The following is a 25,935-nucleotide window of genomic DNA, read 5'->3' on the forward strand; positions in this document are numbered from 1 at the left end:
GTAAAGAAAATTGGTCATTCATTTGATGATCGGTACCTGAAGTTGTGGCTAATATGAAATATGAAATATTCAGGAACTCGTTGTTAAAACTAGGAATGCCAATGCCAGATGGGACAACATAACAGACAGTCAGACACAATATCTAGCATTAGTAGAATACAGATATGCATGTAACAATTATCTATGGTGTTCAATTAACAATTAAATACTTGCTTGCATATCAAATTAAGGTTGAATTTGGTTCGTAAAAACCGATAAAAACAAAAACACTCGAAACACAGATAAAGCAACACTTTCGGACATTTTGTTTATAACAATACTAAACGCCATCTAGTGTCAAATTTTACAACATTTGTATTTATGCTGTAAGCCGGGTAATATGAATGGATGTGGCGATGTGCACCGGTAATAAATATGATGTCAATATGTTGAGACTCGAGATACACGCGTCTCCGTAATTGTCGCATGATAGAATAAAATCAGAAATGGTGTGGTTATGGAACTGTATTTAATTAACGAATTAGCTTTTGGGTGAAAAAAAAAACAGGAATTTGACTCTTTATTACGGCGGATATCCATCGATATGTTCAATTTTTGTTACGTTATTTTAAGTACTTTGACGCGAATGTTTTTTGGATCGCCCACATCATTACAATAAGTACTTGTTGACTCGCTAAACAAAACCAGCCATTTGCTGTTGCTGCCAATAGATATGCAATTTAAGAAAAATGAACGAGTACCAGCACAACTGATATGAAATAAACAAACAAACATGATCTTGGTATCCAAAGGAATAATATCCAATAATTATAATGATGATTATGTAGATATCTTCTTTCTCCCTCTATACGCCCTGGAATATCGTTACAGCTTTTTATTCTGTAAAAATATGCGAAACCCCCTGCAGTCGATTGATAACGGTTGCTGTCAAAAGATGGAAAACATTAAAAATTTGGCTAATTTAATCACGTACCAAATGTCAACTCACCAAAATTAGACGAACCATTCGTCTTTATTGTTTGATGCTCCGTCACTGAAATTTGACAAAGACAAATTGCATAAAAATGGTCTTGAATAATGAATTAAAAAGAAGGCTAGTTACCTGTCCGAGACGGCCATTTTCATATTGCCAGGCACCAAAAGTTGAAACTGCTGCTGTTGAGCAGATGAACTGTTGTCGTGTTGTTGATGGTGGTGCCTCTGCAATGTGCTGAACTGTTGCGAGTGATGGTAGGAGAATTGCTGCTGCTGAGATGTGCCAGCAGCTGCATTCCCATTGTTGTGACTCGTCGAAGAAAATGGCCCTGATCGATTGCAGGGGGATGCCGGTTTCCCGACATCGTGACTGCTGATGATTTATTCAACGGAAGTGTCATGTACCCACCGGGTGTAGTGGTGGTGGTGGGCAGTGGCATTTTGACAGCAGAATCGTTGGACAACAAATTGGCAATGGGTTTTTGCTGCTGGTTGCCATCGTCGACTAGTCGACCGTTATTGCCACTACTTGCTGCTGCTGCTCCAGCTGTTGTCGTGTTCAATAATATCTATTATTCCGTTTTGCAATTAGAAACAATTTGATAATTTACCAGAAGTTGTAGCAGGCCCTGGTTTCTTTCTCCGACAGCAGCAGACGACGATAATGGCCGTCACTGCGCAGAGAATGACAACACCAATACTTCCGGCCACTGCACCAAAGACCGGCAAATTCAATCCGAGGATTTTGAAATGTTGATCGCTGTCTGCGCAGAGTGACGTGGTGGTTTCGTCCGTGTTATCGCCGCAGTGATTGACGCCATCGCAGAGCAAATCGGTGGAAATGCAGAAATCCTTTTGGGCGCATCGGAAATCCCGGCAAACAAATTCCGCTACGAAATGGTTTGAAAAATATTGTTTTTAAAGAAAAAATCTCAAATTGAAATGTTAAAAACGTGGGATTTTACTTTTATCTTTGAATGCGGTGACGACAAGATGAAATCCGCTGGTCTCAGTGCCCCAAGCATCTGTGACGTATTTGAGCGTGACAAAATTGGTTCGTGTGGTTATTGTGCCGACGCTTTGACGCGTGTGACGACACGACAGGTCGGCCTATCAGTCAGGAAAAAAGTGATTAATGTACTACTCTCTAAACAATCAATGATTGATAGTAGTAGTACCTTGTAAACGCCGGTGGCGTGAGCTCCATCGTAGATGAAGAGATGATCGTTGCAGTCGAGTTGAAGTTGATCGAAGCGGAGCATGAAACGTTGGAGGACTGTTTCCGTTTGGAAAGTGATGAGGCAATCCAAATTGTGCTCGTTCTGCGACCTCAAAACGGCCCCATCGATTTTGCGATAAAGTTGCTGCAGGAAATGGCTCTTGCACAGCGACGCCACGTGATCTGCCGATATAATGCGTCAAAATGCGTTAAATCAACTTCCATCTATAGCTCGCCTTACACGACCGAATTTACACCCAATTAGTTGAGAATAATATAACACCTATGCGTGACTGTAGGCGATTCAATCGCGTGATGACGGTCATTACTACACGAGCTCTACATTGGACTTTTTGACAATGACGGCAGCAGCAACCAAACGAGTTTTATATTTTTTCAAATATTCCCGCGCACGTTCTAATAACTATAATAGACTTGATTAGAAGCCATCGATCTGTGTAGAGATATTTACCCTCCGGCATCTTTTGTGTGTCAAGTTTGTCGCTAAATCTCGTGAAAAAAAGGGTGCCTACACAAAAAGATCCTACATAGCCGATGGCGGATCCCGGAGACCCCTTACTATAGATTATATGCCTACTATAGTCCTTATCTGTAATAGTTTCTAAAGGCCATACACCAGCAGCAGGAGCAGCCTATATCCAAGTTTCTGGCTAACATGATGGGATATTATATAGCTGAGCCTAAGGTTTTATCCACGCTCTCTTTTATAGTATGATGGGAGAAGAAAAAAAGGGAGCGAAGAGAAAAGAATGGAGGGACGCTGGAAGGAGAAACAAGTATCGATCGGCTCCTTGCTGATGCTCCTGCCCTGGGAATATACACAAGACTGGGAAAGGATATGTGGAATGACAGGAAGAGGGGAGAAACATTGTGGATGCAGCTCGGCATCATCACAACCGAGAGAGAGGAACTATAGCCCCGGCAATATTAGCCCAACCAGCACCGTAGTCTGAGAGGAAAAGATTTCCGCACCAAAGCGGGTCGTCGCGTCGGTGAGAGAAAAAGAAAAATCGGATCACTTTGAAGTCGTGACTCTCATCGTGACCAAACATTTCAAATCCCCCCGACGATGTGCATAATATGCAAATGAGATTGGAACAAAAGGACAACAACAAAAAAGGGGTAAACTTGCAGTGTTTGTTTTTCTCCGCCGATGCGTAGCACAAAAGACTAACGAATGTGACGACGAATAATTTCGTCAGCCACGACGCCAATAAAGTTGACGGATGCTGATGATTGAGCCGCCGGATTTTCTTCTTCTTCCTCCAATGGTAGTAGAAAGTCTCCAACAGCGTCGACATCATCCTGGACTCTCGTACTATTATTATTAACACGCCAATTCACGGACGTCAATCGGCGACAGCACTTGATGGACCATTTCTCTCGTCAAAAGTTGTGTTCAATTAGGAGAAGAAAGTTTGATCGCCGTCACCCATAATGAGATGTTGTTTCCTGGGAAAGAAAAAACAGAAATGGCTCCCGAGAGGGGGGGAGACTCTCCTGGCGGTAGTACAGAAACACACACACAACAAACAAGACAGACACACGTCACACTCACACACTCACGCAGCCACACTGTGTCCGGATCGGCTGTCGCTGTAGCAATGCTCCTTAAAAGCGACACGCACGCCAGTATTATAAGGTATAGTAGTAGATAGATATAGTCGACTGGAATACATAGAGGAGGAGGATGATAAGGGTGGGGGGGGTGCATATGTCAGACTCTCCCCTCTTGGCCATCTTATATATCTAAACGTATAGTCGTAGTACATACCCTTCTTTCTAATGCAGTTCCCGCCCACTCCTTTGCTGGGCGCTCCTCGGCCACGCCTCCCATTGATATCGATCAAATAACTCCCCTCCCCCGTTTGCCTGCCTCCAGCAGGAGCCGTTTTTCTTCTTCCCCCTTTTTTTTCTTTTCACTCCTTTCAGGAGCTGCTAGAGGGGGTAGAGAAAAAATCGATGGCAGCCCAGGAGCGTTGGGCTGTCATTTCGCTTTAACCCACACAACGGGGGGGGGGCCGGCTCCTATTGTGTGATCTAGTTGGCGAAATAGAGAAAGGCTGATGTCCCAGTGCATAGCTCTGATTCGACAAGAGCCAAAGAAAAGATCCATCATCAAATAAAATTCCGGCACGTCTCTCTCTCTCTCTCTCAACTTGCAATGGCCATCATTTTATGCGAGTTGCAACCACGTCAAATGTCCGCCTCTGTACAAAATTGTATTGATCCGTCTCGTTTCCTTCGCAGGATAATATCAAAAAACATTTTGAATCAAGTTGAGAGAGAGTTGAGAGTTAAAGAGAAGCACCGAGAATGGTGGCCAAAATGAAGACGATGATGACGATTGCCATGACAACACAAAGGCAGCGACGTTGATTAACTACACTACTGGAATCCTCCTCCTCCTCCTCTTCCTCCTCTTCGTGGTAGGAAGAAGACGAGGACAATGAACCGATCGAATCGTCGGCGACATTGCAATAGCCGCCACTAGCGCCGCCACTGTCGTTGCTGTTGTAATAATAGCAGGTCGTCGTCGTCGTTGATGTTGTTGTTGTCTGGTTGTTGATGATCGATCTATTGTGTTGTTGGCACACGGCCGATGAGGCCGAATCACAGCCCAGTCGTTCCAGTGGATCTGTCATCGTCAGATAAGATTCAATCTCCACTACGTTGTAGTTGGTACGCAATTCTTGCAGCGCTCCTTCCAGTTCCTCAATTTCCCTTTTTTTTAGCCACGATTTTTCAAAAAAAAAAGTGGTCGAGAAAAAACGACAAAAATCAATATTGATGCTGCAAAACTATATGAATGGCTCTATTCTTACTGTTGGAGTTGATTGATTTCGGCCCTTTCCAGGCTCAAGAGATCCGCCAGTGGGACGTCGTCGTCATCGTCGACCAAACAACTCGACTCCATGTGATTTTGCAACCGACGATTGTTGGTCCGATTGTTGTTGCTGGCTTTCGGCTTCTTCTTCTTTTGTTTCTTTTGTTGCTGCTTGTTGGCCGGTTTCATTTGCTGTTGCTGGACAACCACCAGCCCAGTGTTGATGAATCCCGCAGCCGGATAAAGGGCGAACGTGCACTGCAATTGCAACGTCCTCTGCATTTCCAGTGCTGCAAAAATATCAGAAACTTGATCGTAACTTCAAAGTATCAATAAGACCAAATGCTATTCACAAACCCAGGACGTAAAGGCAGCAGTAGAGGAGACACCACAGCCGGCCAGACGACTCACCACCCACATTATTATCCAACCTATTTTTAAGAAATAAAAATAATTGTATTAATAACTGGAGAAAGCAATTGTTAAAAAATGTTTACGTGAGGATTAACCGTCGAACGATACTGGCCAGCTGACGAGCTCGTCGCCTGGTGCGTTTCAGTCGGCCGCGAAGATTTTGGCCGTCTCCACTGGATGTGCCCAAAGACGTGGCCAATTGATGATAGGCCGATACCTGGCCATTGAGTTCCCTAAGCAACTTTTTTTGGGGGTGTTTCAATGTCAATCGAAAAATTAGCAAACAAAAATGTCATTTGTAATTGATTTGATGAAATTGATTTTTACCTTGAGACATTGAACGGGATCGGATGTTGTCAGTGACGAATCGACACAATGTTGTTGCTGATCCTGGCCGGATAACCAAAATGTAGACGTGGCGATCCTCCTAGTGGTGATGGACGATGGCGATAGGGCAGCAGTCATTCCTTCATTCAAAACCAAAATTCCGATCCGCACACAATTGAGACTGGCACCAGCAGCAAATGAGACAAAAATCCACAACAATTTCTACTGGACGTGTGAGGAGGAAAGTTCATCCATTCCATCAAAAAGTGACGACAACTGGGATCCTGCTGCTCAGCATCAGATCTGTCAAAATGTGTGCCACCAACAAGTTTTTGCAACAAGCTCCAGAAAACGTCGATATGTTATGGACTGCTACACACAAAAGGTGGTGGTACCACCTCTATATCTCTCCCTCCTCCTCGGCTTGAGAAGAGAGAGATGATAAATCTAAAAAAAAAAAAAAAAAAGAAACCAACCCCACATCTGCCAGGAGGAGCTGCTCCCGCGCGCGCAGCCGCGACTCGACCCACACACACACATCCATCGTCTCGGGGCGGAAGGGATTTTTTCTTCTTCATCTCCTTTTTCATTTCGGGCAATGTCTTACAGCACCCGGCGCGTGTAGTATCGATCACCTCCTCCTCGGCTCCTAACCCAGCAGCAGCAGCATCGAAATGCCATACGCTAAAAGCTAATTAGGATCCCCGCGTAATTGGATATATCTCCTTCTTTTTCCTATGTAATAATGGCGCGCCGATGGAAGGGCGGAGGACAAAAGAAGATTCCGGCTTTTATCTTGTATCTTTCTTTTTTTTTCGCCAACCGATTATTTCAGATTATAATAAGACATATATTATTATTATTAGAATTATAATAATGATGATAATAAAGTTATCTTATGAGACATAAACAGTTGCCGGATTCCGAGTATTTCCAAATTATGTAAAATACACAAATATTTGATAGGGGCGTGGTGTAGGAGACTTCCGATTTGTTTAGGAGAACTGCTGCAGTGCCGCTTTGACCCTGTTAAAGACAAGGAAACGTTATTATGCAACGTCAAGGTCAATGAAATTCTACGTTTTACTTTTCGAAGAGTGTGGCGTCGTTGGTGCAGAGGAGTTGCTGCAAAATTCGATAAACGCCCAATTCCCTCAGACGCGCCTGACGTTCGAGGCAGCCGTTGTCTTCGTTCCACGCCAAATTGCCGATGCAAAACGTGGCGGCCGTCTGCAGTTTGACATTCGAATGCGACTGGAAGAAAATAGAATTGACGTATTAAACTTGGGAGGCGATGGATGGATTTAAAAATATTAGATACCATGTAATTGGTGAGTTTGCGCAGGACGTCCTCATTGGACATGATGAATTCCTTGGCCGTTTCACCGTCAGCGATATTGGCCAGAATGCACAGGGCCTGTTCCTTGACGTCGGGGCTGTGCTCGCCCTCCAATATCAGAATGACGGCCTGCATGATCTGACGACCGTGCTGGGCCATAATCAAATCAATATGCGGCTTTGTCGATAACAAATTCCTCAATAAGCCAAGCGTTTTCATGACGACGCCAACTTCGTGGTCAGAGAGGAGCCGGAAGACTTGGTCCGTGCCCAGCGACGACAAGATTTGAATCTTGATTTTCTGCTCGGCCTGGAACGCCATGTTCTATATAATATAAGACGGGGGTCAATTGAATCAATTTTGTTGTCTTTGGACTCGATGAACAAATACCATCAGGGCCCAAATGCCGTTGAGTCTCAGAGCGGAATCTTCTCTACGCGTCAAATTGCATAAAAGTTCCACGGCACCAGACTCGAGGATGGGCTCCTTGGACGGCGAGAATTCCAACAGCAAATTGCACAGCGTCGACGACGCCACGGCCAAAATGTCTTCGTCCGCATTCTGCAATAACTTCATCAGCGGCTTCCACACTGAATGATCCTAATTGAATTGAACGTCACCTTGTTACAGACCTTGGCTCAAATTTGTTTGGGGGGGTGATTGAATTACTTGAAAAGTTGTTCGTAGTTGCTGGACAGATCGAGACAGAGAATGAAGGCACCGGACGGCAGCCAACTGGACTCTGTGATCCCCACATTCCGTCAATCCCGTCACCACGTGATCCATCAACTGGTCCGTCTCAATGATCCTTTTACGGATGTCTTCGTCATTGGCGCCCAACGATGCAAATGCCTTTTGACAAGGAATCATATTAAGTATCTCTTTCTCGTTTGAATGGAATTGAATGAATTACCCGGAGAGCGGCTTGTTTCAGATTTTGAACTTCTTTGGCGCTGGCAGGAGCGTCTTCGTCAATCGACTCGACTCCAAGTTGCTGCACCGACGAGTTATCTCGAGTTTTAGCCAAAAATAGCGAAAGATTTTGAATGAGGTGGTCGGAAATGGAGGCCACTCTTTGCAGTTCCGTGTCAACTTCTATCAGATAGGCCAGTGTTTCCGCACCAAGAGCCTTTTCCGTTCGCCTGTTCTCTTTCCGGCACATCCGCACCAGACAAGGCAATGTCTTGTACAAGATCTTGCCATCGTCAGCACAGATCGCTCCAGCTCGATGTAGATAGGTCAGACAGCGGGCTGCTACAAGCTGCATGGCCACCGGCCTGTCACGGGCCATCAAAGTCACCAAGTGGTCCGTCACGGATTTGCCGCCGAAGCTGGAGACAGTCAGAAGGGCCGAAACGCGTTGGTTCTGATAGCACAGGGAAGCGATAGCGTCCAAAGTGGCTAACTGAACATCGCCTACAGGAGAATTGAGCAAAGCGGCCAGGGCTGGAACGGCTCCGTTGGCGCAGAGAATCGCTTGGTGTTCAGACGTCTAGGTTCAAAAAAGTTGAAATGTATCAATCTTTCAGGCATTATTGACATTGTACTATCCACCTTGCAGGCATTGGTAAAGATGGAAGTGACAGATATTTGGTTGCAAACTGACAGTGGCATGAGTTTCAACAGCTGGGGCACCAATCTTGAATCTGCAAACAGGAGGTCAGTCTTTGTCGCTTCGTTCTGAAATAACTGTTGCAGGGCTCTGAGGGCAAATTCAATAACTTGAGGATTTGTTGATGCGCAGACATCTGTCACATGAAAAAGAAAAGTTTCAGATTTTAGTTTCAAATTAGCTACAAAGGAAATCACGTTACTGTTTAGTAGGAAAGGAATAACTCCCGCTGCTGTTAGGGATTTAATGTGGTTTTCATCTCCTCGTGCAAGGGATCCAATCACTGCTATCACTAAAAATCAACAAAGAAAACCGATTGAATCTATTGTTGTGACACCCTATTTCTGAATGTGATATTTACCCTCCAATTTGAGATCATCACCACCAATAGGATCGTCGAGTAACTGAATCAATCTTGGAGTAATACCCTGTTGAATGATCATATTCTTGGCCTTGTTGGAACCGATAATCATGTTTTTGATGTATCTATGAAAAAACAACTGTTGGATTATCACTTTCCTTTCTTGGAATACAAATACAAAAATATTTACATGACAGCATCTAGGCATTTTGCACTGTCTACATCGTAAAGGTTGTCAACGTACGAGTTACAGCTCTCAACGTCCTAAAATGACCAAATAATTGATAAAAATAACCAGAATGGAAAAATGTCCCGAATTCTTTACCATGATTGAATGAATTAGTTTAGTCATTTTTCTTCCCAAATGAAAATGCGTCTCTGTTCGAAAATGGCTCAAGCCGGATTGTCTGCTAGCAGACGCTACTAGTACATAGTGCAACTTTTTCACTTTAGATGGCGTTGTAAAATTGAAAAGGGCGCCAGTTTTCGTTTTTCATAAAAATCAGCTGCAGGGCAAGAGTTTTCACTTTTCCCGCGCCCGCAAAAATGGGGAGGGGGTAAGTAACAAAAGGCGGTCGCCATGTCAACTGAACCCCAGTAGCCAGTTTCGTTATTCTATTTCACTTGCATTCATTCGCCATTTCGCTTGCAAACGAGAACGTTGGTTCGAACTCCTCCACGAGACTTTTTTCCTTTATAATTTTGTCTTTGCCAAGGTAATTGATTGTTCAACGTTAATTTACACTGTCATTTGAGTAGAGGGTTAATATTTGTACTTGCCAATTGAATTGTGAATCCTTGTTTAAACTTCCTTTGTTGGAATTGATCGTGACGAGGACCACGCCTGAATTCATGACGTAATCTTTTTATTGATCTTAATCGATTAGGTGTCTACAGCTATGTCTAGCCCTATTGATCAAGAAGGTATGTAGGATTTCATTGGTCAATCTTTTGTGGTTTAGAGTTGCCTAACTCTTGGTATTATGGTGCTTGCAGTTGCTGCTATTCGTGGGGAAGAGAAATCCAAGGGAGGATTGAGTTATGAGGTAAAGTCTTGCCACATGTTCACTGAAACATAACTTCATGGTTCATTGTCAACTAGGTTATCTTAGCAGAACCAGTAAGCGATCGCCCCCCTTCACCACTCACTGTTTCAACACCAACTCGTCCTCAGCCCTCTGAAGAAGAGATTGAGAGGAAGCTATTGGCGGCCAAGGAAAGGCGTGAGGTTGGTCAAAGAAGCAAATTAACTCGTCACAGTTACTTAGGGGTGTTTTGTGATTTCTCCAGGCTAATAGGTCCATCAATGATGTGGATGAGAAAATCAACCAAGCTGTGCAAAAGAGGCAAGAGATTGTCTCAACTTTTGTCACCAAAACCAAAGAAAATTTAGATGCGAAGATGGAGGAATCTCAGGAGAAGAGAGAGGCTCACTTGAACTCTCTCAAGACCAAGTTGAAGGAGCATGTAAGTGTATTTCATTGTAAAGATAAGTTATCTGGTAAACTTATTCATCGTGCCTAGTTGGAACGAGTGGAAACAGTCAGGGTGACTAACGATACCAAGCTTCAAGAGATCCAAAAGCAAATTGACGAGAAGCTGAAATCAGCTGATGAGAAGCGTGACGAAATCATCAAACAACTTCAAGAGAAGCTACGCCTTCACGTAATAATGTCTTTAATTATTCGCATGGAAACTAGAAATTAATTTAAATTAATTTATTGCAGGAAGAACATATCAAGTCTGTCAAACAGAGCAGTGAAGAAAAGACCAAAGCCATGGAGGAGCAAATCCATTCCAAGATTCAACTGGCGGCTGAAAAACGCGAAGAGATTGAAAAGGAGATGCTGGAGAAGCTCAAGGAACAGGTAATTTGTTATTTTTGTTCATTCCTAATGTAAAAGATGCCGTTAACAATAATTGTGTGCGGTTGTAGGATCGTCGCGGTGAACTTGCTCGCCAAAAGAAGGAAAATCGTCTGTCTGGTGGGGGCCAATGTGATGAAGGAGAGACTGCCTCATCCGGCTAACATTCCGATGAACTTGCCCATAGAATCGCGAAGACGTTTGAGCTTTCTTTATTAAGTTACCCCTTTATTTATTGAATTTCATTTGTTCTGGTCAACTTGGGGTGGGTCTTTGCTATTAATTGTTTTAACGTTTACAATACGTTAAAAATTGCAGCTACAAGCGCACATTGAACTCTTTTTTCTCTGTTTGCCTTTTCCTGTACGTTGGTTTGTCGTTTCCAAGCCATTTTGCTATCTCCCCTTTCTGGTAAATTGAAAAGAGTTCAACCATCTGTTTTAAGGTAGTCCATTTTGCTCAAATCGGTTACTATATGGTGAATCATATTTTCGGCACGCTATTCAAAATTATTAATTCGTCAGTATTATTTAATAAAGAAAATCTTCGCATTACCTCCGTCATTTTAATGTCAGCTATTTAGAGAAAATTGTTGTTTGAGAGTGGTTAGTTTTTAGCGAGTTCGTTTAGATGATGGCCATTCGAAATTTACATGACTGAAAATTCATTTCCATGGTAAGTTAGTTTTCAGATTTTTTTGTGTTATAATTATAAAGTATTCATGAATCTTTATCGTCAAGGCAGTACTTTGCGGTTATAACCCTATGGTTATTTTATGCTAATCATGCCAAACGTGGGGCAACCGACAACGTTGGATACGACTTCAAGACGAATGTTTCAACTTCCTGGATTTTTCTACAGAAAATAAATGGGAACTTCAGTTTATTCTTAAATTAAAAGCGGAACCTGTGAGTATAAATAACTTATTAATTCTTAGCGCTAATTATCATTCCATTTTATTTGATGGATTATATAGTATATGTAAAAAAATGGAATGATATCAATTTTAAAATGTTATTCTATAGTAAGATTAGAATTAAACTTGTATTCAACAGATATTCAGATTAATGCAGTCGAAAAGTTATACAACATGGAAAAGGCAGCAATATTATTATTACGCATGTTGATCAACCTATTTTATTTTTTAACTTGTTAAAAAATTGTTTGGTCTTCATCCCGGCTCTGTACCACAAATTGTTTTCGTCACGTTTTTGTCGTTCTTCGTCAGCAGATGATTCGTTGGGTGTTCCAAATCTCCATCCATAAGGATTCGATCCGTACCTTGGGCAAGGCGACCTGAAGCATCTTGTCGAACGATTGTTAGCTTCATTTTGGTGTTCATCTTGAGACTTCAAGTCTTGATTGACTGTCGAATTATTGCAAGTTTTTTTAATTTGGTTTTTTAATTGTTTTATTATGTCGACTTACGCGATGATTCTGCGTTTTCCAAACTGACGGGATTGGCTGAAGCACCTGCAAGAATTAGTATTTTTAAATTTAATTGGATTACATTCTTATTCGTAGATTAAAGTACCTGCGATGATTGAAACTGTGGCGGCTAAAAGAAAGAAGTAAACGACCTTCCGCTTGTTGGATGGCATTCTGTCGTGACCGTCCAGGTAGGTCCGCTCCAAGTTTCAAAGTGAATAGAGTTAATAATCTATGTGGCCTTTATGCAAGCTCTTGCGTTTTTAACTCATTTATATTTTTGGCCTATCACAGAATTTGACTGTTTCCTGTGGTTGTGTTAATTGCAATGAGGAAACTGTGGTTCAACATTTTGATTTCCTCTTATTTATATCAACACCTTAATAATTGTGGTTGGAAAAAAATCTTATTATTCTGGGATTGTTGTTTTTAAAATTATTGTTTTGAATATCTCTTGTTTCAAGGAGAAAATTGTTGTCGCCACGGGTGAAACTTGCTGACTTATGCGGATGGCAACATACCAGCGAAAGGTCTCGCTTATTCATGGAAAAATTTAACCGAGTTCTAATGTGTTTTTACCCTGTCCTACGATAGGGGTATTTATCCGGCAGAAAATTAATGGTAACTAAAGTTTACTCATCCTTATTGATTCTTAACGCCAATTTGAATTCCATTTTATTTGATAGGTTGTTAAACAAAATAGTGATATGAATGAATGAAGGAAGACGAGAATTTATATTCTGTTGTCAACAGATACTCTGATTAACTCAATGGAATCGTTATGCAACATGGAAAAGGCAGCAACTTTATTAGCGCGTGTCGATCAACCTGCTCTATACCCATTTATAAAATGTTTGACGTTCACGCCGACTCTGTGCCAAAATGGCTGCTGCTGTCGTTGTAGTCGTTCTTCGTCATTAGATGATTCGTTAGGTGTTTCAAATTCCGATTTATTTTCCCATCGTTGTTCATCTTGTAATTCCAAATCTTGATTGACTGTTGAGTTATTGCAAAGTGTTATTAATTTGGTTGATTAATTTTTTATCATGTTGACTTACGCGATGATTCTGCGTCTTCCAAACTTACGGGATTGGCTGAAGCACCTGCAAGAATTAGTATTTTTAAATTTAATTGGATTACATTCTTATTCGTAGATTGTAGTACCTGCGATGATTGACAGTGTGGCGGCTAAAAGAAAGAAGTAAACGACCTTCCGCTTGTTGGATGCCATTCTGTCGTGACCGTCCAGGTAGGTTCACTTCAAGTTTCAAAGTGAATAGAGTTAATAATCTATAGCCTCTATATACTAACCCCTTGTGTGTTTATGCAGTTATGTTTTTTTAATCACAGAATTCGACGACTGTTTTCTGCGGTTGTGTTAGTTGCAATGAGGAAACTGTGGTCCGCCTCTTGATTTGGTATTTGAATCTCTTGTTTATCAACACCACAACATTTATGGTTGACAATTAATGATATTCTCCTCTTAATAAGAAAATTGTGGTCGCCAACTTATTTTGTTTGAATTGTTAACTTGTCGAGATAAAAATAATCTCTAATTTAATTGAAGGAAACCAAAATGAAAAATGCTGACGAGATGCCGATCGCGACATTCCATCTTAGGTTTAATGGAAAAATTTCACTTTAAGTTTTAATGTGTTAATACCTGCCCTACGATGGTAAAAAAAAAAGTCTTATACCTAAGTTAAGGAAGGGACATTTCGGAATTGGATATAAGCAGTATAGTCTATTTGAATGAAAATTGTATGTATATGCTTACAGGCATACGAGTTCAACATCCTTACAGATTTTGAAAAATTTGAAGAGAGATTAGGAAAAATGGCTAGCCGGAAAAAAGTTTGGATCGTCAAAATCACGAACAACAATGTGCAAATAGACTTTTTATAAATCCGGGTAGATAGCATTTTCGTGAAAAGATTAGCCCAAAAATCCACCTAAGAAATTTTTGATGTGTTCCCAGAAACGCTCCTCTCGTTCGTAATCTGTTGAATCGCTTATTTCTCGTTCTATTCCACAAAAATATTAACAAATTATTTTCTTTCAACAATGTGAAATTGACTTAACAAAATTGCATACCAGCACGTAATTCGCCTTCAGACAAATCGAACGGACTTCCCAGGACACCTGTTTTTAATGAAAATCTCAATTAATTTCAAATTTTATTTAGTAAACCAAATTAATTTCTTAAATTTCAAACCTTGAAGGATGAAAAGAGTCATCGTAATGAATAGCCAATAAGCGAAGATCCCGGTGGAGGAGGCCATCATATAATTTCACGTCTGAACGGTGCTGGATTTCGAACAAGAATACGAAGAAAGTTTGTTCCATTTTAGAATTTCTCCGTTTCAAGTGGAAATTGTGGCCGCCAAATTTTGGTTATGTTTGTAAATCTTTTACTTACCCAAATCAAAATAATCTCTAATCACTGAAGGAAACCAAAATGAGAAATGCTGACTAGATGCTGTTTGTGTCATTTAAGCTAAAGCTCTCATTTATTGATGGAAAATTTAACTTCCAACATTAACTTCTAAGTTCTAATGTGCTATTTACCCTGCCTACGTTAAAAAAGGGATAATTTGGAGGCGGGTTGAAGCAGTAGTATATTTGAATGATAATTGCGTGTATGTATTATTGATTGTATGGGATAGGAGTTCAATATTCTACCAGATTTGGAAAAATTGAGTAGAGTTTAGCAAACAGATTGAATCGTCAAAATCACGAATAGCAATGTCCAACAAAAATCTTGGAATTCCAGGTGGATTTAACTTTAAGCGATTAGCCAAAGAGGAAATCTTTGATGTGTTTCCAGATACGCTCCTCTCGTTCGTAATCGGTTGGATCGCCTACTTGTCGTTGTATTCCCCAAAAATGGTTTTATAAATTAGACTTTCTTTAAACAATTAGAATTTGACATTTTTAAAATTATACATACCAGCACGTAAATCGTCTTCCGAAAACTCGATCGGACTCCCCACGACACCTGTTTGTAATGAAAAATTCCATTTACTTTATTTAGTAAACCAAATTAATTTCTTAAATTCCAAACCTTGAAGGATGAACAGAGTCATGGCAATGAATAGCCAATTAGCGAAGACCCCGGTGGAGGAGGCCATCATATAATTTGACGTCTGAACGGTCCTGTATCTCGAACAGGAATATGCAACAGGTTTATTCTAATTTAGAATTATGTCTCTGATTGAAGAGGAAATTGTGGTAGTTTGATTTCGGTTAATTTACGAAAGCCACCTTTTATTTTGCTTGCCTTGTTATTGATTTATTCCAAATCTAATCATCAGCGGAAACCAAAGTGAAAATGACGTTTCGAAAAAAATATTGAGATCATCCGGATGTCTAATATATTCCCGGATGTTGAGGAAAACCCCATCTGCATATTCGTCTCATTCTTCTCACGGATGTTGTCCTACCTTTACTGGTACCAGCAGCAACTTTCTCTTTATCATTTTGGAGGTGACCTATTCCTTTTGAGTTGCACAGAAAGAGGAGGAGTAGGTTATTAGTACGGGGATCCGTTTTCTACAAAAGTTGGATTCCCAGTGGGTTAATTTCATTGGAAATTTCTACATTAATGAAATCATTTTACAGAATTTAAACACTACAGTTTGTCGCGGCAAGATTTGGTACGTTTCGAAATTTGTATCACAAAACGAATAATTTGACCGCTAGATGGCTTCCCTGTATAGAAAGAGGTGATATAAAATTTGCATATGAATCCTAGTCGAATTAAAAAATGCAAATAGCATAGAATCGACTTAACATATCGCGTCATAGAAATATTTATTAAATTCATTACTCGAAGGATGATGAAGCGAATGTTTTGCCAATCCCCGAATGATTGCAATTTCACCTGAAAACAGTTGCGAAAGAGACATATGCGCCGTCAAAACAAAAAAAGAGTCTGCCCACACGCGCCATCTACGTACCTGCCCCGTTAATACCGAATCGCCCACAGGTGAAATGGGCATTCAGTTCAGTCTCATTCCTGCCGGCAAAGTGAACACACTTAAAATTCCCTTTGCGTGGTGAAAAAGGAATCCATTTTCTTTAGTGTGATTCAGCAAAAATTAACAACTTGGTCTGTGGGAGAAACTTTTATTTGGTGTAGGACGTGTCAAGTTATATAATAAGCAGCAGTCGTTTAGGATTCGTTTCCATTCGCGATCGTGTGCTAAATTGTGCGAGTGTGTTCGTCTTGGCGTCGTTTAGCAACTCTTTTGGCCACGGGTATGTTTGTGTGAATTCTTTTTCCAAATCATTAATATTTTTAAAAGTGGTTCGTCTTATTGACCTTGACAAAGAGGGGAATGTTTTCTTGATATTTTGTGTGTGTGTGAACGACTTGTGTAGCCCCTCTTGACTATAAAGGCCTCGGGGCTACTATACCCACAGAATTCTCTTCTCGTACATATCTATTCCACCTGCAAACGTGCAACAGGTTGTTGTCTCTCTTTTTCTTTGTAGTTTTCAAAGCAGAAAAGAAAAAAAGATGTGTGGTTAAAAGAGAGGAGGACTTCCGGCATGCGAAAATTTTTCTGACTTGTCACTGGGCATTTGCTTAGTCCCCCCCGGAAGTTGAGCCAGGAAAAAATACCCGTTTCTTTTTCTACCATACAAAACAACCATAAAATGAATCGGGAAAAAGACATTGCGGAACCACACCGCTAGCTTGCCCTTTTTCCTTTTAGAAAAATCATTTCCACTCGTCATTGGAATTTTCCAGCTTGGTCATCTGCTGCTGCTGCTGTGGTCGGTGACTCCAGCAGAAGTCGATTGGAAAAAACGGCAAAGTCCAAATTTGGCGTGAAATAAGAGAGAGAAAGCGAAAGGCAAACTGAAACCCGTTTTTGGTTCGGTTTCCAATTACAATTTAACACAAGTTTTTCGTTCTCGGGATCAAATCTATTGAGTTTGGCGTGTGCTGCCCTATTGTTTATTGAAAGTGACGTCATCACTGTGTGGGAAATATGAGGGTCGGGTAAAAAGGTGTCAAGCGGAAGTGGAATTTCTCTCTTTATTTAGTGATTTGAATGTCTTTTTATTGCGTCATAGGTCGGAAAAGGATCCCACTCGCGACGCCTGTGACGTCATCATGCTTCTCAGACTGCTCCTGGCAGTTGCTTTCTTCACTTGTACATTGGCACAAAATGACGGGTGAGTCTTTTCTTATATATACCATTTGATTGATCGTTAATTACTAAAATTCTTTGGGTGTTTTCAGGACGTATACGATTGTGGCCCCCAAAGTTCTGCGACCGAGTTTGGACTATCACGTGTCCATCAGTTTACACGGTGGGGCTCCATTGACCAATCTGGTGGTAGCCATTGAAGGACAACAGGACGGCGGAGGGCAAGTCCGCAACGCCCAAAGTGCCACTGTTGAACCCAATTCCACTCAAGTCATCAAGTTCCAGGTAAAATTATTCAAAAAGTAAAATGTTCAATTCTTATTTGACCCATTTATTCTTGGCAGATTGGCGAATTGGGACCCGGTAAATATAATTTGACAGCCCGTGGATCTGGTGGATTGACGTTTGTCAACACAACGGAACTGGAATACTCTGAAAAGAGTCACTCGGTTTTCATCCAGACGGATAAGGCCATTTACAAACCGGGACATTTGGTACAATTCCGCGTCATTGTCGTCAATCCTCAACTCAAACCATCTGTCGTCGGTTCTTTGGATGTTTACATGACGGTATGTTATTTTCACATTTTATCTCGACCAGTTGGAAAACTTACCCTTTTATAAATGTAGGACGGCAAGGGAAACAGAATCAAGCAATGGAATCGAGTCTTCACCAAACAAGGTGTGTTTGCATCAGAGCTGCAATTGTCGGATCAACCCGTTTTGGGTGACTGGAACATCACGGCCGTCGTGTCTGGTCAGAGTTTCTCCAAACATTTCCAAGTTGCCGAATACATTCTGCCGAAATTCCAAGTCACCATCGACCTGCCGACGTATCTGACTTTTAACGAATCCAAAATGGTGGCCACCGTCAAAGCCAAATACACGTACGGCAAACCCGTCAAAGGAAACGTCACCATCGCCGCTTACCCGCAGTACAGAGTCTCGTACATTCAGCCGTTTTTCACGGAACCCGTTCGTAAAACGGTTCAAATTGACGGCACAGTCGACGTTGATTTCAATTTGTTTAAAGAACTCAAGTAAGTTCTCGTCAAATTTGTTATTTGTTTATTTATTATTTCATTTTTCTTTTGTATTTTAGACTTGTGGATGATTTTGAGCGAGACATCCGGTTCGACGTGACCGTTATTGAAGGTTTGACTGAACGTAAACAAAACATGAGCTCATTGTTGACTCTGTACAAGTACAAGTATAAAATGGAGTTGATTAAGACGTCAGACAGTTTCAAGCCCGGTCTCAAGTACACGGCCTTTGTAAGTCGTTCTTTTATATTTACAGAACAATGTTTTATAAAACTAATCATATTTTCTAAAATAGTTGAAGCTGGCCTATCAAGACAACACGCCCATTCAAGATGCTAACGGTGTCGTTATAGTCAAGCACGGATTTTCGCACAATCAAGACGAATACAATCGCACCGAATATCCCGTGCCACGTAACGGAATTCTAGAACTCAACTTTTACCCGCCAGTCGATGAGAACGTCTACACTTTGGGCATCGAGACTCAGTACCAGGATTTAGTCGAATGGTTTTCCACCATCAATCGAGCCCAATCGCCCAGCAATTCATTCATCCAAGTGATTTTGAAAACCGAAAATCCTAAAGTCAATGAAGAAATTGCCATCGAAGTCAACTCGACGGCCCCGCTGGATTCTTACATTTACGAGGTGATGGGTCGTGGGAATTTGGTGGTGGCCCGCACCGTTCAGGCCGGAAACCAAAGGTACACACTTTTCTTCCAAGTGAAATGTCGGATTTCTTTTTGGCTAAATTTTGTTGTTTCACCATCTGGTGATAGGTCACACACTTTCCGGTTCCAAGCCACGGCCGCCATGGCTCCTGTGGCTCGTGTTGTCGTCTATTACGTCCGAGCCGATGGAGAAGTTGTGGCCGACGCCCTCAATTTCGATGTCGATGGAACTTTCCAGAATTTCGTACGTCTCATTTCATTAATTTTCCAATGAAACAAGTTAACAAATGTTATGTCGTGTAATAAAGGTGGACATTCAAGTGACGCCGGATTCAGTCGAGCCCGGCAAAGCTGTCGATATTGTGGTGAAAGCTAAACCCAATTCCTACGTTGGCGTCCTCGGCGTCGATCAGAGCGTCTTGCTCTTGAAAACCGGAAACGACATTTCTCGCGTAATTTTTTTTTCTAAATTTTTAATTTTGTTTGGTCTAATGAAAATTTAATTTAATAATAGCAAGACGTTTTGGATGAAGTGAAATCTTATGATTCTACCCGTCGCCCAGATTTCGAATCTTGGCTACCAGAAGTTGGAGGACGTTCGTTTTGGTGGCCTTCATCCGCAACAGCCGGCGAAGTTTTCAGCGTAATTCTTTTTTTTTTCTTATTCTAATTTTATATTACAACATTAGTCATAGTGGAAAAAACAACCGCTGCTCTAGCTGACTCAACCGTTATTTCATCCGCCTCCTTTTTTTTTCTCGGTTGTCAGAATTCCGGCACTGTGGTTTTGACTAATGGATACATCCAGGAGAGCATGCCGTTCGGTGAGTGACCTTTTTTCCATTTCTAAGTTATTGAAGAAAATATGAAAAATAGCCTTGAGGGTAGTAGTGGATATGTATTCAGATTATGTGTTTGATTGTAATTACGAATTCTGGAGAGGAAATGTAATATGTAACCACAGGAGGTGTGGAGGTAAGTGGACAGCGTGTCGAATGTTCAGCTGTAGGCTATTTTCACTTGCACTTAATCCCCTTCTCGACTTGGCAACTGATCTAACACCAACTCTTTTTATGCTAACGGTACATTTTTCTGGTATTTTTAACCGCCTCCTCTGTTCAGCAATAATGTGTGAGGAATTACAACTGGCCGCACCTTCCGTGGATGTTTCTTTCTCTAAGAAGGTGGAGGAACCGATCGCCTTGCGTCAACATTTCCCAGAAACTTTCCTCTGGCTTGATATCACCAACTTGGGGTACTTAAAACAGTTCACTTCTTCTTTCATTTTCTCAACATGTCGTGTGGTTATCTGTTTTTTTCTCGCTTCATCGCCAAGAGATTCTTGTCGTGTCAAATATGCTGGTCGTGCCGGATGAGCCACTATTGTATTAGTAGTAGAAAGTTTCCAGGCTCCTTTCTTTTCCGAACGTAAATGTTTTGAGTGAAAGTTGATGGGTGTAGTTTTCCATTTGACACGATATGGATATTCTCGGTCGACTGGTTTGCACGATCTCTTTTCTCCTTTTTTTGATCTTCCCATTGTTGTAGCGTTAAGCTTTTCATTTAATGCTTTATCGATTTTTCTTTAACAAAAAGAACTAATCTTAAAATACCCGTCAAAGTTTATTACCGTGCTGCCTTCGACACGATCACCACGTTTCCCTCGGCTGATCCTCGTCATCCTGACGTGTTGTCGTCCAGTCGGGTTCGCCAACACTTTCCCGAGACTTGGTTGTGGCTTAACGAGATGACACAGTACTAATTTATCACATATATCTAATTGTAGTATAATTGTTTTTCAATTTTCCAATTTCAAGCTATTTGGCTGTTTAGGGGGTTGCGACCAATTGAGTCTATTAAGACGACGACGGTTTGACATTTGGGGGATACTGATGACTTTTTTGGACGTTTGTGTTGTTTCTTTGTTGTCTTTCTCCTTCAGTAGTGACGTATCGGGCGGACGATCAGAGTGCCCCATTGGCAGGTGCTCCGGCTAATGATCCATTATCGGATTCCTCAAAGTCGTCGTCTCTATCTAATCCCATACGGACGAGAACAAATTTCCCCGAGACGTGGCTTTGGCAGAATTTGCTAGTCAATGGGTACCACCCCTACATTTCTATACACCACCACCACGTTGTTTTTCTTTCCTTTTCCGGTGGTGGACACAAAACAAAAAGGTGGAAAGAACTAACAGCTTTTGCCAAGGAAAGAATGTGTGCTGGACGAGTGTTTTTATTTGTATTGATGTGTGATCAAACTAGTTTCTTCCTTCTGCTATCTTTTCCCTGCAATTTTTCCTAAATTGAAAGGCGAAATTTTTTTAAAAAATGTCTGAAATGGTCGTACAAAAGTTGCACAATTTTTTTAACTTAAAAAATAAAATAAAAATGTAAAAAGGGAACGAACAAACGACGTTGCGACCGAAAGCGGTGAATCGACCGACCAATCGGCCCATTCCGGCTCGCGGTTCCGCCACGGTGGCCGTCGACAAGGGACCGGCATTTACTTTGCCTATCCAGATCCGTCCTCCGCTAGAGGGACCGTACGCATTTTCTCGTATTCCAACTCCAGCGGATGACAATCCTAAAATCTATTTACTACGCGATCCTCCCCCGACTTGGATTTTTTCATCCGTCGACACCGGGTACATATTATACCAATGCACATCGAATTTCACATCGTGTTCGTGTTGAACATGAACCGAAATTAATCCATCTCTCTTTTAATCGGAATCATTTCGCCTCTCTTTTTATTCATCATTTTTTTAATTTTAAGCCACTAAAAATGTTGTGTGCGTGGATTAATTTTGTCGCTAATCCACTGATCAACAATTTCTGTAGCCTAACTCCATTTGCAAACTAGAGTTTAATCATTATTGTATCGCGTGCGGACGTTTATCAGCTTCTTCCCTTTTCTGTCCATCTTTCCATCGGCTTGAATATTTTATTTAAAAAGACAATTTTTCTCGGTTAATTTTTTGGGAGGGTTTGTAGAAAACAAAAGAAAAATGTGACTTTTTAAAAAAATGTAGAAAATTGAAATTTGTTGTGCTTATTATCCAAATTAGTGACGTGGCGTAGTTTGGACTCGATAGCTCTTGAAAGCGGTACCCATTTGAAATCGGTAACTGTCGACGACGATGCCGATCCATCCGCGACCAACATTCGCGTCCGCCGCCTTTTCCCAGAAGTTTGGCTCTTTAACTCCACCACTGCGGGGTTGGTTTTTCGCTTGAAACAAAAAAAAATCTTCCTTTTTATTTACAATTTTTATTAAAAACCATTTCACTTTCTTAACGAGACTACCACGAATGAAATTTTTATGAAAATAAAAAAAAAATTCGACTCATTTTCGCTAACTAATTCGGGGCTTTTTTGCTTTGAATTGAGGCGCGGGGAATGTGTGTGTGTGGCATGAACAACAATTAATTTTGTGTGTGTTGGTTCTCTACGTTCCTTCCAACTTTTTCTCTCTTCTCCCACCAGATATTTACAAAGAAATTTGACTAATAATCGCGGTAATGCTTTTTTTATAAAAAAAGGACTGACGGCACTGCCCGTTTCGTTAAAGAAGCCCCGGATACCATCACATCCTGGGTGATTACCGCCTTTTCTTTGGATACATTCCACGGACTGGGCGTCATTGAACAACCTGCCAAGGTAAACAAATAGCCAAGCCCAAAACAAACCAACGCCAGTTATTAATAACTCTTGTGTGTTTGTTTTTTCATCAGATGCAAGTCTTCCGGCCATTCTTCATCCAACTGAATTTGCCTTATTCGGTTATTCGCGGTGAAGTCGTCGCCATCCAGGCTGTCGTCTTCAATTACATGAACAAGGAAATTACAGCTGAATTGACTTTTGAGAATATCGGGGATTTCCAGTTTATCGACAATGGATTGGAAGATAACGAAATTTCTAGTAAGAAACTTATTAACTATTTTCCCCGATACTTGAACTAATAAACTCATTTTGACAAAGGCGAGGCGATATTCCGCAAGAAATCGGTGCGAATTCCAGCTCAAGACGGTACGCCCGTCTCTTTCCTCATCCGTCCCACCACATTGGGGAACATTGATCTCCGTTTGACGGCCAAAGCGGCCACGGCCGGTGACGCCATCGTCAAGAAACTCCTCGTCAAAGCCGAAGGAGAAACCATTTACCGCAACAAAGCCTATCTCCTGGACCTGCGCTCCATTCGAAACTACAACAAAAACGTTTCCGTCACCATCCCTTTCAACGCCGTGCCCGGATCGGCCGCCGTTGAGCTTTCGGCCATCGTCGACATTATGGGTCCCAGCATCAACAATCTCAACACGTTGCTGCGGATGCCGTTCGGATGCGGAGAGCAGAACATGTTGCTCTTTGTGCCCAACATTGTCGTCACGGAATATCTGAAGAATATCGGCCAGTTGACGGACGCCATCAGTTCCAAAGCCTTGGGTTTCATGGAGACGGGCTATCAGAAAGAGTTGACTTACAAACGGGACGATGGATCCTTCAGCGCTTTTGGGTAAATATTTAATATTATCCCCTACGTCCAGTCTTTTAATTCATCATTTGAAATGTTAGTAAAAGTGATGCCGCTGGTAGTACCTGGTTGACGGCTTTTGTGGCCCGATCCTTCCGCCAAGCTCAGCCTTACATCACCATCGAGGATCACGTCATCGAAGACTCTCTCAAGTGGCTGTCGGCCAATCAAGCGCCCAATGGATCATTCCCCGAGGTGGGCAAAGTCTCTCACACGGACATGCAGGGTGGATCCGGCAAAGGTGTCCCTCTGACGGCCTACGTCCTTTTGGCATTCCTGGAGAACAAGGCTGGACTCAGGTACGGACCCAGTATGCAGAAAGCGGCCGAGTTTCTCGTCAAGGAACTGCCTTCCATCACGGATCCTTACGCCCTGTCCTTGGTGACCTACGCCCTTCATTTGGCCGAAGTTGAAGAGAGGGATGCGGCCTTTGATATGCTTCAGGCTAAAGCCAACACGACGGAAGAAGAGTTTCGTTTCTGGTCGAAACCCAAATCGGAAAAGGACAAATCCAATCCTTGGTCCAGCTTGACGACGTCTGTCGACGTGGAAATGACGGCCTACGCCTTGTTGACTTTCCTCCAACGTGGACTGGTGATTGAGGCCCTGCCCATCATGAAATGGATGGTAGCCAACAGGAACTCGAACGGCGGTTTCTCTTCCACTCAGGACACGGTAATTGGTTTGTACGCCCTGGCCAAATTAGCCGAGAAGATTACAGTGCCCAACACCAACATTAACGTCAAAATCAAACACGACACTGGTGCCGAGACATTTTCTCTCAGTCGTGAAAACGCCATGGTTCTCCAAAAGTTCAAGGTAAAACCACTAAACTTTTTTCTGTTTCCATTTTAACAAGTAATTCATTTGGTTTTTCTGTAACGACAGCTTCCTCCCAAGACCACCCATGTGGAAATTTCAGCCGTTGGAAGTGGATTCTCCATTATCCAAGTGTCAACTTCTTACAATTTGAATGTCACTGGAGAGTGGCCGCTATTCACGCTGGATCCTCAACTCTTTAAGAACGCCAATCAGAACCGCATGCAGTTGACTATCTGCTCCAGGTATCAATTGGTGTCTAATTATCGTCTTGAATTTCATTTTTAAACTTATTCAAATTGATTTCAGTTTCGTCGGTGAGGAGAGCAACATGGCCGTTATGGAAATTAGTTTGCCATCGGGTTACGTCATGGATGAGGATTCCCTACCGAGTCTCAGAGCCATCAAAGATGTCAAGAAAGTTGAAACGAAAGAAGGTGGCACTGGAATTTCCCTGTATTTCGACAAGGTAAAAACCCTTTTTTAATGCGACTGTTTTCCTTATTTAACGAAAAGGTTAATTAAAATTTTAGATGACGAGGAATACGGTTTGCCCAACTGTTCAAGCGTATCGCGTTTTCAAAGTGGCCGAGCAACGTAAAGTGCCCGTCGTCATGTACGATTACTACGACAGCTGTAAGTCTCAGATTGATGATAATTAATTTTATTGATTTCGGTCGACTGATTTCCACCCCTCTTTCCATTATTAGCTCGACGTGCTCGAGTGTTTTACGAACCTGTTCCAGCCAACGTGTGCGACATTTGTCAGTCAAACGACTGCAAAAATCAATGCTCTTCTTATCCGGGTTGGAGTGGAGACGAAGAAGGAACCAAAGGATGGGGAACGCTGGACGGACGTAGCAATAGCCGCCCCACCAGTGGCCAGCAGTCATTGCTCCCGACGTTACTCTGTTTTGTTTTGTCGGGTCTCACAAGTGCTTTACTCTTAATTTAACAACAACATAACAAAAATTATTATCTAACTTGTCTCTCATTTATCCTAAAAATTTTTCATTGATTGTTTGTTTTCTCTCTCTTTTTTTTAAAAAATAATTTGATCCCTCATTTTTCCATGTGCTGATTGATCCGGCCCCGTCAAGGCTGTATACTGTTGATTGTCGATCCAGTTTTAAAGCAAAACAACAAATTTTAAAATAGGTGTGTGTGGTTTATTTCGCGTTTGCATCTTTTTGCGTCCAGGAAAATGTAAAATTGATAATACACGTGATCTGAGTTGATCGCTTGATAACATATGCTTTTTTAGTTGAAACAATCAGCAGACCGCAGTTTCATTGATTGTAGGCTATCTCGATTTTGCTTCC

General features: G+C 41.7%; 6 protein-coding genes and 2 long non-coding RNA genes across 17 annotated transcripts; 3 read left to right on the top strand and 5 right to left on the bottom strand.

Moving 5' to 3' along the window:
* Positions 1 to 486: 486 nt before the first annotated feature.
* LOC124203013 lies at positions 487 to 4,043 on the bottom strand. 3 transcript variants are annotated; one of them, XM_046599580.1, is made up of 7 exons: positions 3,348 to 4,043; positions 2,154 to 2,377; positions 1,941 to 2,085; positions 1,587 to 1,865; positions 1,103 to 1,513; positions 989 to 1,033; positions 487 to 924 (listed from the first exon to the last, which is right to left on the bottom strand). In XM_046599580.1, the coding sequence occupies exons 1-5, from the start codon at positions 3,517 to 3,519 to the stop codon at positions 1,122 to 1,124; spliced, it is 1,212 nt and encodes a 403-aa protein (XP_046455536.1). In that variant the 5' UTR covers positions 3,520 to 4,043; the 3' UTR covers positions 487 to 924; positions 989 to 1,033; positions 1,103 to 1,121. The 3 variants fall into 3 exon arrangements, with proteins under 3 accessions (XP_046455536.1, XP_046455535.1, XP_046455534.1); XM_046599579.1 differs by having other exon boundaries at positions 487 to 928; positions 1,103 to 1,522; positions 3,348 to 4,038; XM_046599578.1 differs by having other exon boundaries at positions 1,103 to 1,522; positions 3,348 to 4,031.
* A 380-nt stretch (positions 4,044 to 4,423) lies between these two features.
* Positions 4,424 to 6,418, bottom strand: LOC124203012. 2 transcript variants are annotated; one of them, XM_046599576.1, is made up of 7 exons: positions 6,260 to 6,418; positions 6,010 to 6,086; positions 5,784 to 5,923; positions 5,540 to 5,697; positions 5,400 to 5,473; positions 5,041 to 5,332; positions 4,424 to 4,939 (listed from the first exon to the last, which is right to left on the bottom strand). In XM_046599576.1, exons 1-7 carry the CDS (start codon positions 6,325 to 6,327, stop codon positions 4,513 to 4,515), a joined length of 1,236 nt encoding a protein of 411 aa, XP_046455532.1. In that variant the 5' UTR covers positions 6,328 to 6,418; the 3' UTR covers positions 4,424 to 4,512. The 2 variants fall into 2 exon arrangements, with proteins under 2 accessions (XP_046455532.1, XP_046455533.1); XM_046599577.1 differs by lacking the exon at positions 6,010 to 6,086 and having other exon boundaries at positions 6,260 to 6,320.
* Positions 6,419 to 6,612: 194 nt separating this feature from the next.
* On the bottom strand, positions 6,613 to 9,545 carry LOC124203011 (armadillo repeat-containing protein 8-like). The gene is made up of 11 exons (XM_046599575.1): positions 9,421 to 9,545; positions 9,286 to 9,359; positions 9,096 to 9,220; positions 8,937 to 9,026; positions 8,677 to 8,870; positions 8,036 to 8,614; positions 7,792 to 7,974; positions 7,513 to 7,722; positions 7,105 to 7,446; positions 6,871 to 7,037; positions 6,613 to 6,809 (listed from the first exon to the last, which is right to left on the bottom strand). The coding sequence occupies exons 1-11, from the start codon at positions 9,445 to 9,447 to the stop codon at positions 6,779 to 6,781; spliced, it is 2,022 nt and encodes a 673-aa protein (XP_046455531.1). The 5' UTR covers positions 9,448 to 9,545; the 3' UTR covers positions 6,613 to 6,778.
* A 70-nt stretch (positions 9,546 to 9,615) lies between these two features.
* LOC124203015 (stathmin-4-like) lies at positions 9,616 to 11,514 on the top strand. The gene is made up of 8 exons (XM_046599581.1): positions 9,616 to 9,811; positions 9,983 to 10,019; positions 10,092 to 10,141; positions 10,198 to 10,323; positions 10,386 to 10,562; positions 10,620 to 10,760; positions 10,823 to 10,963; positions 11,032 to 11,514. The coding sequence occupies exons 2-8, from the start codon at positions 9,995 to 9,997 to the stop codon at positions 11,122 to 11,124; spliced, it is 753 nt and encodes a 250-aa protein (XP_046455537.1). The 5' UTR covers positions 9,616 to 9,811; positions 9,983 to 9,994; the 3' UTR covers positions 11,125 to 11,514.
* Positions 11,515 to 11,985: 471 nt separating this feature from the next.
* On the bottom strand, positions 11,986 to 12,644 carry LOC124203016. Of its 2 annotated transcripts, XM_046599583.1 has the most exons (4): positions 12,495 to 12,644; positions 12,389 to 12,433; positions 12,315 to 12,326; positions 11,986 to 12,242 (listed from the first exon to the last, which is right to left on the bottom strand). In XM_046599583.1, the coding sequence occupies exons 1-4, from the start codon at positions 12,559 to 12,561 to the stop codon at positions 12,088 to 12,090; spliced, it is 279 nt and encodes a 92-aa protein (XP_046455539.1). In that variant the 5' UTR covers positions 12,562 to 12,644; the 3' UTR covers positions 11,986 to 12,087. The 2 variants fall into 2 exon arrangements, with proteins under 2 accessions (XP_046455539.1, XP_046455538.1); XM_046599582.1 differs by having other exon boundaries at positions 11,986 to 12,326; positions 12,495 to 12,640.
* On the top strand, positions 12,528 to 13,255 carry LOC124203018. The gene is made up of 4 exons (XR_006878394.1): positions 12,528 to 12,611; positions 12,683 to 12,780; positions 12,853 to 13,009; positions 13,075 to 13,255. It is a non-coding gene; the product is annotated as an uncharacterized LOC124203018 (long non-coding RNA).
* An 857-nt stretch (positions 13,256 to 14,112) lies between these two features.
* On the bottom strand, positions 14,113 to 15,261 carry LOC124203017. Its single transcript, XR_006878393.1, has 4 exons — positions 14,808 to 15,261; positions 14,604 to 14,695; positions 14,483 to 14,530; positions 14,113 to 14,412 (listed from the first exon to the last, which is right to left on the bottom strand). It is a non-coding gene; the product is annotated as an uncharacterized LOC124203017 (long non-coding RNA).
* Positions 15,262 to 16,365: 1,104 nt separating this feature from the next.
* LOC124203019 (CD109 antigen-like) lies at positions 16,366 to 25,866 on the top strand. 6 transcript variants are annotated; one of them, XM_046599588.1, is made up of 20 exons: positions 16,366 to 16,648; positions 17,474 to 17,575; positions 17,643 to 17,835; positions 17,895 to 18,119; positions 18,180 to 18,589; positions 18,652 to 18,823; positions 18,888 to 19,294; positions 19,370 to 19,505; positions 19,570 to 19,713; positions 19,776 to 19,904; positions 20,031 to 20,085; positions 22,332 to 22,482; positions 22,806 to 22,923; positions 22,998 to 23,184; positions 23,245 to 23,776; positions 23,836 to 24,613; positions 24,683 to 24,858; positions 24,923 to 25,082; positions 25,147 to 25,249; positions 25,324 to 25,866. In XM_046599588.1, the coding sequence occupies exons 2-20, from the start codon at positions 17,514 to 17,516 to the stop codon at positions 25,566 to 25,568; spliced, it is 4,383 nt and encodes a 1,460-aa protein (XP_046455544.1). In that variant the 5' UTR covers positions 16,366 to 16,648; positions 17,474 to 17,513; the 3' UTR covers positions 25,569 to 25,866. The 6 variants fall into 6 exon arrangements, with proteins under 6 accessions (XP_046455544.1, XP_046455541.1, XP_046455545.1 ...); XM_046599585.1 differs by lacking the exon at positions 22,332 to 22,482 and adding an exon at positions 21,662 to 21,908 and having other exon boundaries at positions 16,371 to 16,648; XM_046599589.1 differs by lacking the exon at positions 22,332 to 22,482 and adding an exon at positions 20,384 to 20,516 and having other exon boundaries at positions 16,386 to 16,648.
* The last annotated feature ends 69 nt before the right edge of the window (positions 25,867 to 25,935 follow it).

Source organism: Daphnia pulex, chromosome 9 (genome assembly GCF_021134715.1).
Source record: "Daphnia pulex isolate KAP4 chromosome 9, ASM2113471v1".
NCBI classification, from domain to species: domain Eukaryota; kingdom Metazoa; phylum Arthropoda; class Branchiopoda; order Diplostraca; family Daphniidae; genus Daphnia; species Daphnia pulex.